This window comes from Ylistrum balloti, unplaced genomic scaffold (genome assembly GCF_031769215.1).
Source record: "Ylistrum balloti isolate Yb309-2 unplaced genomic scaffold, AGI_CSIRO_Ybal_v1 Utg369766, whole genome shotgun sequence".
NCBI classification, from domain to species: Eukaryota; Metazoa; Mollusca; class Bivalvia; order Pectinida; family Pectinidae; genus Ylistrum; species Ylistrum balloti.
Genome location: NW_026781962.1, coordinates 196036 through 213043, shown reverse-complemented (window position 1 = coordinate 213043; position 17008 = coordinate 196036). Strand labels below are relative to the sequence as shown.

Below are 17008 nucleotides of genomic sequence, written 5' to 3'. Positions count from 1 at the left end.
AAATTCCACTGCTGCCATTTAAGCTCAAAGCTAGTTGAGATGTTAAAAATGTACACGGACAAATTGTTATTTTTTAGCCTTGTCAAAAGTTTGACATTGAAACCACTACAGCAATTTGGTTACGTAATTGCACTACCATGATTTCTTCAAGTAAGACATATTTTAAACTTCCTCTCCAGTTCTTTCAATAGAATTCAGCTGAAAATTGCCTAAAATGATTTTAGATGTGTTGTTAATTTTCATGTTGGTACAATCCCAATGTGACTACCATCTTGAAAACAACATCCCACACTTCTTCTCTAGTTCCTAGTTAAGGAAAGAACACAGAAAAAGTGTTGTCATTTTTGGCCTCATCAAAAGTTCAACATGGCAACTACGGCAGCCATTTTGCAACAACACATAATTAAAAATTCTTTTCAAGTTGTACCGATTATCTTCAGCTGAAACTTGTCTGAAATGATCTGAGAAGATCAAGTTAGACCAAAATCCAATCATGAAAACAAATTATTGACTTCCTCTCAAGCTCCACTAGTGAAATCAAGATGATTTTTTTTAAAGGAATTTTGAGAAGATGAAATAGGCAATTTTTTCTCTTCTTTTTGTCTTACTTCTCAAATATTTCTGTTTTAATTATCTAATAATAGTCCCCTATTACCTGTGCTGTTATTACATCATACATAGGTCTTCATAGTCGGATGACCCTTGTCCATTGGTCTCTTGATTCGCTTGTAATGTGTTTTTTGTAACAGTCCTGTGTACATTTTTTTTTTCATCTTCAATTTCTTCCATATTGAAATAAGTTATAAGCATTTTCACTCTATGATAAATATATGACATTTAAATAAGTTTCATTTCATTGGAGATTTCATGAAATGAGTTGAGAAAAGAAAATTAAACTTTAAATACCATTTTCATAAAATCTCAACTCTCCTGAAAACAAATCTAAGATATCTTTTATTGCACAACTCACAAAGTTTTGACAAGTTTTAAAATCAAAATATGGAGGGTAAAATCAAACAGAGGCAGCCATATTGTAGCACCATCTTCAAATCGTGAGGTTGCATGGTTGTCAACATTATGACATCACAATCAACTTCCAACCAGCACAGTCAATGAAAAATGCTTCTTAGCATATGACAATAGTGGGATATACACAAAAATATTAATGGGAAAACTGGCAGGGATATCTGGCAAATTCTGTGATGATCTTATATAGTTCTTATAGTAAACAGTCTTTTACACTGTACTTGTGTTGTAGATATACGTGTAGGTATGTCATTTAAAAATGTAATTTAAAACAAGAGATCCCTGAGGGATCTTGACACCCACCATTGTTTGGTCATTATTTATTCTTCAAAATTTTGATCTTTTCTCTTCTTTTCTACTATTTCCTCCATTCTTTCATTTAATCACTTTTACGTATATTTGACTTTCCTGTTAAAGAATAGGGATAATGATTGGTTGGTGGCACAGTGGTAACACACTCCCTTTCACCTAGCCGTCCTGGGTTTGATTCCCAGAACAGACATGAAAAGGTATGGGGTCACCTGCCTGACCACATGGGTTTTCCCCGGGTACTCCGATCTCCTCCCACAGTAAGACCCCATGAGCTTTCATCCGAGCCAAAAAGCTGATAGCTAGTTTTTGCAATTGTTGTAAAATAAATAAAGTTTATATGTGATAGCAATAATGATAATTGTCAAATCCAAGTTGGTTGCCTGTCGGCCAGTTTGACTTTTTAATGAATGGCAAAATGCAGAGAGCTCTACTCTGCAAGGTACCAAAGAGAACCTACATTTAAAATTCTGATTTGTCTCATAATTCATTGGGCACAAAATGGGACCATGATGAACCTACAATATGTACAACAAGTTTCAAAAATATCATTCAAGTACTTCTGAACAAATACATGTAGAAATAAGAGACTTAAATAATTAAAATCCAAGATGGCAGACTGTCATTAGTTCCCAATCAAACCTAAATATGAAATGGCACAACAAGATACTGAGGGGAGCCTGCACACCAAGTTCAAACATTCTTCCATTCCTTCTGAGGAAATACCAATGACAAACTTCAATTGTCAAATCCAAGATGGCTACCTGTCAGCCATTTTGTTTTCCCAACCAGCCTAAAAAATTAATGGACACAAGTAGGGAGTAAGATATATATTTTTGTCCTTCGTCCCTTTAATTAATCATGATGAAAATAAAATTTCATACGAATGTCATTTGTTAGAACCTCTGTATATAATACAATATTACTACCAGGTAAATAAAGATAAGAAATGTTAAGTAACATGTTTCATCTTCATGTTATAACAAGAAATGGCTTTATCCACTTTATGATATCATGATGTTATTAAAAAATGTCTGTAGTATTGGAAATATACACTGAAGCAAAATGTTCTGAAGATGCTCACGGTGAAGTGTAGTGTAAAAATATTCAGAACTAGTTTGAGGTCTCTGGTCCTATGTTGGCTATCAGTGGCTTTGGTTTGGCAGGATGGAAGCCAGTAGTACTCCCGACCTCCCGTCCAAACCTTGTGTACACATGGTTAATGGGCATACCTAAAATAAAAAGATAAAATAGTCATGACAAGGGTCTCCTTTCAGATGTTGGTGGCTATCTTGCTGAAAAAACATATGAGACGCCTGTCACATGCCATCTTGCCTTAAGACATAACAGACAGCGTCAACCTAAGGCGGGATCTCCTTATAGTACAGCTAGTGACTACCTCACTGAACAACATACAGGAGGCCCATCACATACACATAATTAAATACTAGTAATCAAGGCCTGTTTTAACTAGAAAAAAACACTCACTTTAACATTCTTACGTAAAACAACATATTTTCATGAAACATATGGTACAGGCATTAGGACTTGTAGTTTGGAATACAGTTTTGAATAAAGGTAGATATTGATTGCAGGCATTAGACAGAGAGGCTAGACATTATACACTTACCTGCGATATACTCTATGATTGGTATGGCTATTGCGTTGTACTGACTCACTAAGCGTCCCCAGAACGTGTTCATACTTCTGTCATGTTTCTTATCTTCCTTCTCATGATAGAAAAATGAGCCCCACATTTTTGACAGTAGGAATGATTCTTCTTCTGGATCAATGTCAATATTAACCTACAAAATTAAAATCTGGTTATCAAATACTGTGGAATTGTTCATATTCATGGGGGTTTTATTTAACCACAAATTCTAATGACCACAACTGTTAAAATTGCACATGCAGATTAATTGAGCTATACAGTATTCATACACAAAATGAAGTGCCCACTAAAATGATTTCCCCCCCCAAAAAATACCCACGAAAATTTGATTAATCTAAAATATCTTAATTTACAGTATCAAACATTGTTATTACACTTTGTCACTTTTGATTCATATTTTCCAGATTTCAATTCACATTTAAATTCTTCAGTCTGATTTCAGTTTTAGCAATTTACAAGTAAACTAGAAATTGTTGCTAACAATTTTGCGGGTTTTTCACTTCTTTGGCGACAATCTTGGATACCGGACAGACTCAACGAAAAACAAAACACTTAATTCATCGGAAGGATGTTCTGCATCGATTTGAAGAAGAAAATTTCAAGAAAGTTCAAAATTGAAAAAAAAGAAAAAAATTTGTTAAATTTTGAAAACTTTACCCCGCAGCAAGCTTTTTTATTTGACATATTTTGTATTAATATGGCATGAGAAAAAATTAGATATGGAAATTCTCTACAAATAAATAATTATTGCACAAACTCTGTACAATCAATGGTTTTCGAGATATTGCCTTTTTAAAGTTTTTAACTTATGACGTCATGGCGGCCATATTGGATTTTTGACCTACTTAAAAAATCGGCATCGACAACTTCATATACGTATCTACAAATAGGTGAATAGACTGTATGTCTAGCTTTAATAATTTAAAAGATTACGAACCCACAATATTGGAAGAAGAATAATAAGAATAAGAAACATAACAAAAACAATAGTTCTTTTCACCAGTTAGTGAAAAGCCGTAATAATGCAAGCATACTGCAAGGTTATACAATATACATGTCTGCTGCAAAAACCATACACATTTATAGATAAATCGGACACAAAGGTGGATAGGAAAATGCTCAAAGCCACAAAACATTTCACGAAGGGTTATGATAATATTGTACTGATCATAGAAAACCATAATACATGTCATCACCTTTCTAGCTTTACTGGTAGGTTGTTCATTGTCACATTCCAGATCGTGTTTTGTTAAATGGTATCCCTCAGCCTCCATCTCCTCCAAGACAAGAACCACACTCCAACCAGCATACGTTCTGGCTGGAAAGCTGTCAGAACACAGACTGTCACCAAAGTATACAACCTGGCATGAAAGAAAATTCAACATAAATTTTTCCTGCAATTATTTGATCAGCAAGCCAAGAATATTATCAACTCTTGACCTAACTTGTACATGAAATGCTTTTCTGTTCTGCCTCAGCTTTGCACCAAATATATGGTTTTTCTTTTTAATTTTAATGGATAACCTGAAAAGCCAAGCATTTAGCCGAATAGAAGAATTCGGAAATGAAAACGCTAAATAAAATTTTTATGCTATTTTGACAAAACTATACATGTGAAATAGAATCTGTTGATACTATCAAGTTTTAGATCAACATCTGTCAGTCTTGGACTGATGTTCTGTAACATCTTACTTTTGCTGTTGCCAGCCCAGTCCTCACCTGAGACAATTGATCAAACATATATCAGTGGAACACTACTGGTTGCCAGAGATCGGATAACTCTACCCGACACACAGTTGGTGAAGTCATCCGTAACATGCCAGAACACTACCCACCAAGGTGTAGCATCATCAAATTGTCAACGTCATCATTTTATGTACCGTGTCACAAATTGTCAACATCATCAATTTACGTAGCGTGTCACAAATTGTCAACATCATCATTTTATGTAGCGTGTCACAAATTGTCAACATCATCAATTTACGTTGCGTGTCACAAATTGTCAACATCATCATTTTACGTAGTGTGTCACAAGTTGTCAACATCATCAATTTACGTAGCGTGTCACAAACTGTCAACATCATCATTTTACGTAGTGTGTCACAAATTGCCAACATCATCAATTTACGTAGCGTGTCACAAACTGTCAACATCATTTTACGTAGCGTGTCACAAATTGTCAACATCATCAATTTCCACTCACATTTCAAGCGACAGTAATGATGGCACAATGAATGAATAGGTTTCAACTTACAATCTGGTACTGGTTTTTTTATATGAGAAATTATAAAACATGGGTCTGTTCTGTGGACAGTCTCGTACAAGTCTCGTGCTGATCAGCCAAGCAGCTGAGGTATCTGTGTCCCCAGAACAGACCAATATAAGACTTACTTTAGTAAGTAGTTCATATTTCGTTGTGTTTTTAAATTCGTGGATTTGCTCATCCACGAAAACAACGAAAATTGGACCCCCACGAAATAAAATGAATCCACAGTATATCAGGTTGTTTCTATCCAGATAGCACATTGTGCTCAGCTTTAATGCCAGATGTTAGAAAAGAAAGACATTACTCTTGCATTGTGTAGGGTAAGAACTTGCTGTCAAGTTTACCTTGGGCTGTTCCTTGTTTGTCTGTGAAGATAAAAATGCTGTGAGATCATCCAAGTTGCCCTGAGAAAAACACTCATTTTTTTTCAGTGTCTTTACAGGCTTTCCTTCAATTCCATCATCTGAAAAACATTTTTTAAATCCAGGCCTACTATATGTTGGGAAAATCTTGGACATCAAAAATATTCCATTAAAGATATAACACAATAGTTTTGAATTCTTATTTCGACTATTTCAAAATAAATGCAATAATTGATTTTTTAAAATTTTTATTATTATTATTTTTTTTATGGAATCTTGTTTTCTCATATTTGTAACGTGCTTGCTACAACCTTAAGGTAACAGCACATATTTTATATATTTGCGAACGTGGTTGCTTTTACCACTTGTACAATGTACATTTACATGTTATCTAGTATTTCTGTCTGCAACAACCTCTAAATTTGAAACTAAATATATGAGCTTTTGGATAAAATCTTTCTTACCTATATTCAAAAATGGTGTTCTGTTTATAAAAAATGCAGGTTTTCTGGCATTGAAAAGAGAGAGATCAAAATACGACTGCCATTCTGTACTGAAAGACAAGAAAACAAAAAATATGTGTCGCCAAATCAAAAACTAAAATATATTAAAACACATGTTTGTAATAAAATTAACTGGATTAATCACCCTCGACTAAATGATTAGTCTGTTGCTATACTTTTTATTCTGTCCAGTGATTAATTTTTGTACAGGTTTGTTCCACCACTGTCTCCTTACAGAAAGAAACTCAATTTTTTTTTTCATTCCCTATCCACAAAGAATTTTCAATGGGAAATCTATTTGATTTTTCCTGAAAGTTTTGTGCAGGAAAAGTAATTTCATTGAAGTGTATAAATTTCCAGTAAGTGATAATTACTAGTTAGGAAAAGTACGTCAGTAGAATAATAATTTTAAACACTATTCATGACATGAAAAATTTTGGAGTTTGGAGAATTTATTTTGTAACAAAGGGTTTGGGTCTTTGGTTTCACCTTCACATACATAGACTAGTCAATACAATTGTATTGGAAAGATTTCAAGTCCATGTGTGAAAGCTTGACAAAGAGGTATACATTCAAAAGTACAAGAAAGCAGGGTTATGGTTGGTTGGTTATAGGTTTTTTGTCTTTGTGGGTCTTCCTATTGTAAGGTATAGCATCACTGATGAACCGTGTGAACCGTATGAACCGTGTGAAAGCTTTTTCTTGACCTCTGGACAGTAGTCCTCTTCATCATGTTCTGTACACTATTGGAAATTCGTAAAGTCTGTGGATCTGAATTTTGATAATTACACACCCTATTTATCTACCCTTCCTATTTTGAAGGGAAATGAACTTTTTTTAAAAGTTATTTTTAGACATAAACATACAATGAAATTTCAAAATTCAATTTGTCAATCAAGAAAAAAAGTTACATATTTGTATAATATATAATTGTTTCAGTTTTTGATTTGTCAGATTTGAATAAAAAAGAATACATATTTGCATATTTTTTTCAGATTGATAAGTAAATACATATGTAAATAGATTTTTGTATGTACCTCTAGTTTGAAAAATTGAGTGAGACAAAAATTGTCTGTTTGATAACCATTCATACACTCCACAACTCTATCTAAATCACAGGTCATGTTGTCTAGTGAATGCGACAATGTAAGCACTAAAACATCCTGTACGTTGCGATATTCTGTCTTTTCACGATGCAGAGTTATCTGCTCTTGTGTGCAGGTATTGAGTGTTATGTCATTAGTTTGTGTGAGAAAATTACATAATTTCTCTCATAATTCTATGACGTTAGTATCACACAAAGAAATGTGGTAACAATCAATTACTGTTCACAAGAGCAGATAACTCTGTATTACAAAAAGAACAAAATAAGATTTATTTGAATGAGCACAAATCTGATGATCAATGCACAGACTTACCCAAGTATTACTTCCATTACCAAACTTGCAAAACTGTACCCTGAAGAGGTCATAAGAAAAACTACTTTATCTTTCTGTCGTAGATCTGTCAGCCATTGTTTAACACCTTGGCTACACTCCTGAAAATAGTTCTTGGTATTCGTCTTTAATTCTGGATAAAACCAACCAGAGTTATCTGAAAATCAAAAAAAAAATGAAATCTTTTATTTTTTTTTATTTATTGTGTCTTTCCATTCGGGTCCCTTCATTGCAAGAATCCATGAAAAGTTGAAAAATGTCAACTCTGACACCTTAAAAATCTGACATCCTGTTTGATATACAAGGAAAAATAAAACTAAACTCTACAGGATGACAGAAGAAAAATGGCATTCTCAATCTGGTTTTGTTTTGTTTTGTGTGTATAAACCAACAATATGCATCAACAACTGTGATAAACAATGATAAAGGGTAAAATATATGACCTATATGTTTAGTACTACATGGAGTCCATTTAGACAGGTTATCAGGTCAACGTATGGTGTCCAATGCTGGTCAGTTTAGACAGGTAATGAGGTCAATGTACTGTGTCCAATACTGGTCAGTTTAGACAGGCTATGAGGTCAATATATGGTGTCCAATAGTGGTCAGTTTAGACAGGTTATCAGGTCAATGTATTATGTCCAATAGTGGTCATTTTAGACAGGTTATCAGGTAAATGTATTGCTTCGAATAATGGTCAGTTTAGACAGGTTATCAGGTCAATGTATTGTCCAATACTGATCAGTTTAGACAGGTTATGAGGTCAATGTATTATGTCCAATAGTGGTCATTTTAGACAGGTTATCAGGTAAATGTATTGCTTCGAATAATGGTCAGTTTAGACAGGTTATCAGGTCAATGTATTGTCCAATACTGATCAGTTTAGACAGGTTATGAGGTAAATGTATTGTGTTGAATACTGGTCAGATTAGACAGGTTATTAGGTCAATGTATTGTGTCCAATAGTGGTCAGTTTAGACAGGTTATCAGGTCAATGTATTATGTCCAATAGTGGTCAGTTTAGACAGGTTATCAGGTAAATGTATTGCTTCGAATAATGGTCAGTTTAGACAGGTTATCAGGTCAATGTATTGTCCAATACTGATCAGTTTAGACAGGTTATGAGGTAAATGTATTGTGTTGAATACTGGTCAGATTAGACAGGTTATTAGGTCAATGTATTGTGTCCAATAGTGGTCAGTTTAGACAGGTTATCAGGTCAATGTATTGTGTCCAATACTGGTCAGTTTAGACAGGTTATGAGGTCAATGTATTGTGTCCAATAGTGGTCATTTTAGACAGGCTATCAGGTCAATGTATTGTGTCCAAAACTGGTCAGTTTAGACAGGTTATCAGGTCAATGTATTGTCCAATACTGGTCAGTTTAGACAGGTTATCAGGTCAATGTATTATGTCCAATACTGGTCAGTTTAAACAGGTTATGAGGTAAATGTATTGTGTCGAATACTGGTCAGTTTAGACAGGTTATTAGGTCAATGTATTGTGTCCAATAGTGGTCAGTTTAGACAGGTTATCAGGTCAATGTATTGTGTCCAATACTGGTCAGTTTAGACAGGCTATGAGGTCAATATATGGTGTCCAATAGTGGTCAGTTTAGACAGGTTATCAGGTCAATGTATTATGTCCAATAGTGGTCATTTTAGACAGGTTATCAGGTAAATGTATTGCTTCGAATAATGGTCAGTTTAGACAGGTTATCAGGTCAATGTATTGTCCAATACTGATCAGTTTAGACAGGTTATGAGGTCAATGTATTATGTTCAATACTGGTCAGTTTAGACAGGTTATGAGGTAAATGTATTGTGTTGAATACTGGTCAGATTAGACAGGTTATTAGGTCAATGTATTGTGTCCAATAGTGGTCAGTTTAGACAGGTTATCAGGTCAATGTATTGTGTCCAATACTGGTCAGTTTAGACAGGTTATGAGGTCAATGTATTGTGTCCAATAGTGGTCATTTTAGACAGGCTATCAGGTCAATGTATTGTGTCCAAAACTGGTCAGTTTAGACAGGTTATCAGGTCAATGTATTATGTCCAATACTGGTCAGTTTAGACAGGTTATCAGGTAAATGTATTGTGTCGAATACTGGTCAGTTTAGACAGGTTATTAGGTCAATGTATTGTGTCCAATAGTGGTCAGTTTAGACAGGTTATCAGGTCAATGTATTGTGTCCAATACTGGTCAGTTTAGACAGGTTATCAGGTCAATGTATTGTGTCCAATAGTGGTCAGTTTAGACAGGCTATCAGGTCAATGTATTGTGTCCAAAACTGGTCAGTTTAGACAGGTTATCAGGTCAATGTATTGTGTCCAATAGTGGTCAGTTTAGACAGGTTATCGGGTCAATGTATTGTGTCCAATAGTGGTCATTTTAGACAGGTTATGAGGTAAATGTATTGTGTCCAATACTGGTCAGTTTAGACAGGTTATCAGGTCAATGTATTGTGTCCAATAGTGGTCAGTTTAGACAGGTTATGAGGTCAATGTATTGTGTCCAATGTGGTCATTTTAGACAGGTAATGAGGTAAATATATTGTGTCCAATTATGGTCAGTTTAGACAGGTAATGAGGTCAATGTATTATGTCCAATAGTGGTCAGTTTAGACAGGTTATGAGGCAAATATATTGTGTCCAATAGCAGTCAGATGAGACAGGTTATTTGGATCAGTGAAGCAGGATTGTGATTAGGCATGCTACAGTGAAGTTAAGAGTATGATCTCATATGATTTATTAGAAAACAACAAAATAGTGCTACTATACAAAGTGTATGCAGACTAGAGTCACTTTCACATAAGCAGTTGAAATGGTTGGACCAGTTAAACCTGCAAGAAAATGCCAGGTACAATTTGGGATTAAGGCTAGACTGCGGAATATTTGGCATGTGCAGATTGAGGGGTCCACCTGTTTCTGTCCGAAACTGACTCGATGATTATCAGTAGTTTTCAGAATTTCAGCATAATGAAGAGTCGGTGCATATTTCTGTGCTATTAAGTATGAGTGAAATGGATGGTATCTTAATTTCGGTTTATTGTTTTATACTCAACAGGAAATTCTGAAACTGTGCATTTTGAGCTTTACATGTGTCAGGTTCAACATTCGGTACATATGTGTTCATGTAGAGTGGGATAATTCCAGACCACCTGAACCATTTCAACTGGGTTACACGACAGGGGTGTAGATGACACAATATCTCTATTTAAACTCTGTGTACAAATTAAAGTTTTAAAATTTCTGTTCCAAAATCAATACACTAAATCTACATGAGAGTCTTTCAACATTCTTTTTTATCATACCTGTGAAGGCTGTTGGAATAAAATTTGTGGTGAACGCGCCTACGACATCCTCCCAGAAGTCATACATGTCCAGAGGTTTACCAGCCTAAACACAAAACAAATTTGATAGCTAAAATGAGCTGAAATATGTTTGGAAACAAAAAAATATGACAGACAATTTTTGTAAATACACATTCTCAAATTTATTATTTTGAAAATTACAAGTCTAGCCGCATCTGGTATGTGGAAACATGCTTTGATGTGATTTGTGTTTGCAGTTTTTGAGGCGATGGTTCCATGATGATCATATAATAAATTCAAGGAGCCAAGATATAAACTTTTATCCAAAGTCATAAAAATTGTATTTGATACAATTATACTAAACTTCATTAAATATGGGAAAGCTTATTTTGAGGGATGGGCTTATTTTAGGATCAGTATGGTACATGACAGAGGCGGAGTTCTGAAAATTGAACTTTTCTTAATTTCAAACCCTTGTTGAGTATTGTCATTCAATTTCTTTAACAGTAGCTGTGTTAATTGAAAAGATTCCAAGATATCTTATCAGATTATTGATTGCTAATTAATCAATATCAATCAATATTTCAGTTCCAACTTTAATCAATATTTAATTTTTGTAGATAAAAAGAAGAGCAGAAAAGCACAGACCTCTTCATCCAATGTGTCCACTATATGTGCGCATATCACTGCACCTGGTACATCAAAATAGTTTTCAAAGAACCGAAATTTAAATCCAGCTGTTCCAAAGAAAAAAAATTACAAAAAATAGAATTTTACTTTCATGGCTTAAAAAAACACTTCACTTTTTGCTAAGATTTGAAAAAATAAATTTAAACTCAGGATTTCTAAGAAATCTGTTCATGAATAATAAAAAATTTCAAACTAAATGAACAAATGTTTCTTGATTAAATGACAATCTCTCTTTTCTTCCAGAACTTGGAAATATCTCAATATTCTAAAATGATAAAAAAACACACATTATCAGGGAATTTACAAAACACAAGTAAATGTCATGAAACTTTCTGGTTGACCTGAGAAGCAAGAGACAATCCCAGTAAAACAACACAATCACTGATGATAAAATGGACAAACATAGTCACACCTCCTGTACATTTCACATCCCGCTGGACTTCGTGGAAGTGCTCCCAGTGGAGATCTTCCCCATACACAGACGCCATTTCCTTTTCAGACATCATCCGTGTCCCGTGACTCGCCCTACAAATCAAATTCCTTTGTTTGTTGCAGTTCAAAATCAATACTCTAGTGACATAGCATTAAAAGTTGTTTCCTGTTACAATCAAAATAAATATAATGTGGTCGACAAATGAATATTTCTATTTTCAATTTCCAATATCAGATCTGGATTAATATAAGTTTTTAAAACATTGCTTCACACAAAAGATGTAAATTGTTGATCTAAAATGAGGTAGAAAATTTACGACAAAATTTTTTAATTTGTTTGTTTCCTGGAATTAATATCACATGACAGTCATATACATAGCCATTTTGAGATGGGGTACCTAGTAGAAGCTGGTGTCTACTGCACTGAACAACATATGGAAGGCCAATTACATGCCATCCAGAGCAATTAGGGTAAAGTGTCTTGTCCATGGAGCGAGCCATGACAGCAAGGACTGGTCAGTATTTCTCAGCTCTCTGAGAAACACAAACCGCCATGGAAGCCTTGAAGCTCACATCTCCGATCATCACCAGAGGCTATGTAGGTCAATGCTACACCAACTGAGGTATCATGGAGAACAGGACCACCATCTTTTACTTTTTGATTGAACAGATTTAGGGTTCAAGGGAAAAATTAACATTCGAAAATTAAAAAATTATTTCATGGTTTAGAACCATCTATGTTCTCATCTATTTTTGCATAGATTTTTCCCAAAGACGTGTTTTTTATATCGGAAAATATCAAGTGCATAACCAATATATCAAATAAATACTTGTATCAACACTCATTATAAGGATCATACCTGAGAATTTTTCCATCGTGTGATAGTTTTAGTATGTTTCCACGTTCCGCATCCAGAAACAAGCCCTTGCATCTGAAAAGGAAAATTTATAAAAGGTATCAAAATTTGTCTAAAAGCAGTCATGCATACATATATGACGATTACAGGTGACATCTGGTTTGACTGTAGTACTTAATTAAACAGGTGATTAGGTGTACTTTTCTATTTCAGATAGAGGTCAAGGGCTGCTGAAACTCTAGTCAGCAGAACATGGAGGTTAGTTGGTAAGAAACACCCTTATGATAGGAAGAGTCACGGATAAGGACAATGTGTAACCAACCAGCAGTTCAGTTCATAACCAACCAGTGGTTCACTTCATAACCAACCAGTGGTTCAGTTAATAACCAACAAGCGATTCACTTCATAACCAACAAGTGGTTCAGTTAATAACCAACCAGCAGTTCAGTTCATAACCAACCAGCGGTTCACTTCATAACCAACCAGTGGTTCAGTTCACACTTCACAACCAACCAGCAGTTCACTTCATAACCAACCAGCAGTTCACTTTATAACCAACCAGTGGTTCAGTTCATAACCAACCAGCAGTTCAGTTCATAACCAACCAGCGGTTCACTTCATAACCAACCAGCAGTTCAGTTCATAACCAACCAGTGGTTCAGTTCTTAAAGCATCAAATTTCATGTTTTCATCTTTTTGCTTTGCTCAGAAAATTCATGAATCACAGAGAAAAGTTTTACTGCATTTTCAATTTTAAATTTCCCTGGCAAATATACCTGTGGCCTTCTCTTAATGAATAACAGATACTGTATACCTAGTAATTTTTGTGGATAAAATTTTTTAATGGTTCTCTTTTAAAACAATCAAATTATATTTACACAAATGAAAATTTCATGCTCTGTATGTAAAAGGACATCTTATACAAGTGTGTTACACTACAAGTTTGTGACCATTTTAATGTACCACAAAACTGCTAATACACTGTACCAGTGTATCCCCATGTAAAAAACAACTCCTTATACCATATTTAAACAATCCTTTGTAAATATGGACCCATAATAGGCAGGTCTTGGTAACACTCTTCAGTATGTAATTATTGTACAAGCAATAAAGTGACTATAGAGGTAGGCTCCTGACTGGGTTTCTGAAGTGTTAAGAAAATGTCTGATGTAAAATCAAAGCATGTGTACATTGAAGTATGAGAAAATACCATAAAATGAAAATATAGAGATTTCACAGAATATTTAAGAGCTGATTTTTTGTACAGTCAATAATGTTCATAATTTCATAAAATGAAAAAAATATCAAATATCACTTTCTATTTATGATCTATAAGCTATTTTTCCCTAGATTTACCTTTGTATGGTAAGCAAATTATACGTACATGAAGTCTTTGTGTAGATGAATGTCATCTTTAAGTTTGGGACTGTAGCCATATTTGTGGATTAAACAATCACAAGTTGCTTCATAACTCAACTGAAAAGAAAGATCACACTTATCTGAAGGGTTCTGACTATTATATACAAAACATATTTTGTATGTGTTATGGTCATGTAGAAGTACACATGTATTACATAGAATCGCCGATGACAGACAAAACATTGGCATGTGAGGATGGATTGATAGGTTATTTCATCATACCTAGGAGGATGTTTGACATGTAAAAAAGTGTATTAAGAAAAAATACACAGATTTGCCGATGAAATATATACTCAATATTTTATTGTGAATGGTTCAAATTACAATTTTTATTTTTTCAAGAAGCGTCACATGTTACAGCAACCAAATTCAGGGCGCGAGGTCACGCAAGTCTATAGTTCATGTGATTCGGCTCGACAAATTGGTCGCTCCGAAATACATAACGGCCTGGAACCGATGTCGAGACGATAGTCGACTGTTATTCATTTTAACTAAATACATTCTTCTTAAATAATGTGATTCACTGTAATCATAGAGGCCTAGAGTGCATCTGATATTTGTCATTTTATGTTCTCCAGAATACACAGAATGATGCAATGATGGATAGTCATGGTTCAACACCTGATCGCAAAACACTGTAAAGGAAACATGACCGAGAAACCATTGAGCACGTGTTGATATCAAAGTCCTTCTCTGTGACATAAATGTGCTGACAATCTAAAATATAAGACCTGTCACTTTTTGGTGTACCTGCATCAAGTTGCCAAGCTTGTATTTAGCTAGAGTGTGGTCCATATCGAATCCATATGCATCAAAATCGGACAAACAGAAAGTCTCAGCCATTGTTTACGTTTCTGCCGGTAATATTTCTAGATTTATGTATACGGAGACGAGCCAAAGGTTCCGAAAGGTTACCGTTTAATTTATCACCGATAGGGGGCGCCAGAGAACTTCCTGACAACGGAAGCCGCGGTGGTGACAACGACAGGTGGTGGGACAAAAAGGTATATGGAAATGTTTATGACACCTGAGGGACTAATACGATAAGTGTCCGGGATAACAATAAAGGTAATTAATGCATCACATTTTGAGATATATGCTGCTGAAATTCCCTGTTGTCAAATGGTTACCGACATGTTTTACGATGGTGATTTGAAAACTGATGTTTGTACTTTTTATTAAGGGAGTACACAAAATCAATCAAAATTAAAGCAAATGTATTCAAACTATTAACACGTTTTCTTTTGCATTACCTTTTGTGTTTGGTAACTTAACTCTAATTTATCTGTAGATGTCGCTCAAAAATATTATTAATTCTCTATGTGTCTTGCAGTCAAAACAAACGTATCATAGTGAAATAAATTAAACACAGTGTAACGAGCCTTATTGTAAAAGTAAGAAAGCTGTGATAAAACGATGAATAATTGACATTTTCAGAGAAGACATAAAGTATCGTCATATATTTGTAAGCTGATCATTATAAGCATGTATTGCATGTGTGTATATCGCTAAATAAACATCGGACGCGACCACAATTGACCAGTGAAGTGTGCCAAATGTTGCTTTTGAATACTTGAATAACTAACTTTATGTCAACAACGTTGTTTGCATTTCGGATTGAGCCCTTTATTATATTCAGTTAAAATTTCAATGGCATTGGATTATGACTCTGAACAGGGAAAATTAAACTCGTAATTACTACAAACTAAATCAACACAGGAAATGTAGATGTGAAAAAACCTATAATGTACAGAATACCATCATATACCTGTAATCAAATAACTTGACAACCATTCATATATCAACTTTAAACTGTGATTATTATGACAAATGCTGCTTGCAATATTGTCACAACTTCACCGGAATTCCTTTGTTAAGCTGGTGGAATGGTGGTGAAAAGATTTATAATTTCATTTTTTTCAAATTGACCATACTCATACATAACTTTGTTCTTATATTATTACCTGAATCAGTAATATGATTAAAATGATCTACGGCTTTACATTGGACCTTTTTTTTTAACTCCTGACGATTTGTGTTCCTCAAGAAGCTGAAAAATGAAACTGTCTTTGCTGATGTGGTTGTGGCCTTGGGAATGACACTTGACCCTAATTGTTCTGGATAGTATACAATAGACCTCCTGAATGTAGATCAGTGAGGTATCTACCAGCTACCATAAGAAGACACTGCATCAAAATGTCCCTGACAGCTTTCAGAGTGATACATCCAGCAAATAAAAGAAACAAACAATCAAACAATTAACTTTTTTGTTAGGGTCAAATATGATAAGATCTTAAGAAATGATATCATAATGCTTTGATGATAATGAAAATTAACCTTATGACTTTCCTTTCAGACAAATTTTAGTAGGGGAAAAGATTTACCTATGCAGAAGAAGGAAAAGTTCTGAGTTAAAGCACATTCACATTATTATATTTACTTCATATTTGCTCTATTTTGAAGTAGATTGAATAGTCGAAAAGTCCTTACAATAGTAAATTATCAACTGTATTTGAATCATCTAAGGGAATTTTACAGTTTATTATTCGCAATTCTTTCTGGGAATTTTATAAAATCATGGAGTCTTTTTGATGATGGCGTCTCCTTGCTGCAAGGCAACTTAGGTAAAGTTTCTTGTACAACAGCAAAAATTATACAAACTGCTGTTGTTAGGAATTGAAGCATACATATCAGACTTTCACCTTTAGATGCAGAGTTTG

The 17008-nt window shown here is 34.4% G+C and overlaps 1 protein-coding gene across 1 annotated transcript; it reads right to left on the bottom strand.

Annotated features, from left to right (window-relative positions):
- Positions 1–933: 933 nt before the first annotated feature.
- On the bottom strand, positions 934–15171 carry LOC132543815 (5'-nucleotidase domain-containing protein 1-like). Its single transcript, XM_060207334.1, has 12 exons — positions 15039–15171; positions 14254–14345; positions 12873–12944; positions 11993–12105; positions 11539–11627; positions 10891–10975; positions 7557–7731; positions 6100–6188; positions 5618–5736; positions 4204–4368; positions 2966–3140; positions 934–2567 (listed from the first exon to the last, which is right to left on the bottom strand). The coding sequence occupies exons 1-12, from the start codon at positions 15129–15131 to the stop codon at positions 2449–2451; spliced, it is 1386 nt and encodes a 461-aa protein (XP_060063317.1). The 5' UTR covers positions 15132–15171; the 3' UTR covers positions 934–2448.
- Between the last annotated feature and the right edge of the window lie 1837 nt (positions 15172–17008).

What these genes read in the sequence shown, in the direction of transcription:
- LOC132543815 (XM_060207334.1), bottom strand. Translation starts at nt 15,131, where the DNA reads ATGGCTGAGACTTTCTGTTTGTCCGATTTTGATGCATATGGATTCGAT. An exon ending in GGATGTGAAATGTACAGGAG is followed by an intron (nt 11,628 to 11,992) that starts GTGTGACTATGT and finishes TCTTTGGAACAG; the next exon opens with CTGGATTTAAATTTCGGTTC. An exon ending in AATCATAGAGTATATCGCAG is followed by an intron (nt 2,568 to 2,965) that starts GTAAGTGTATAA and finishes TTTTTATTTTAG; the next exon opens with GTATGCCCATTAACCATGTG.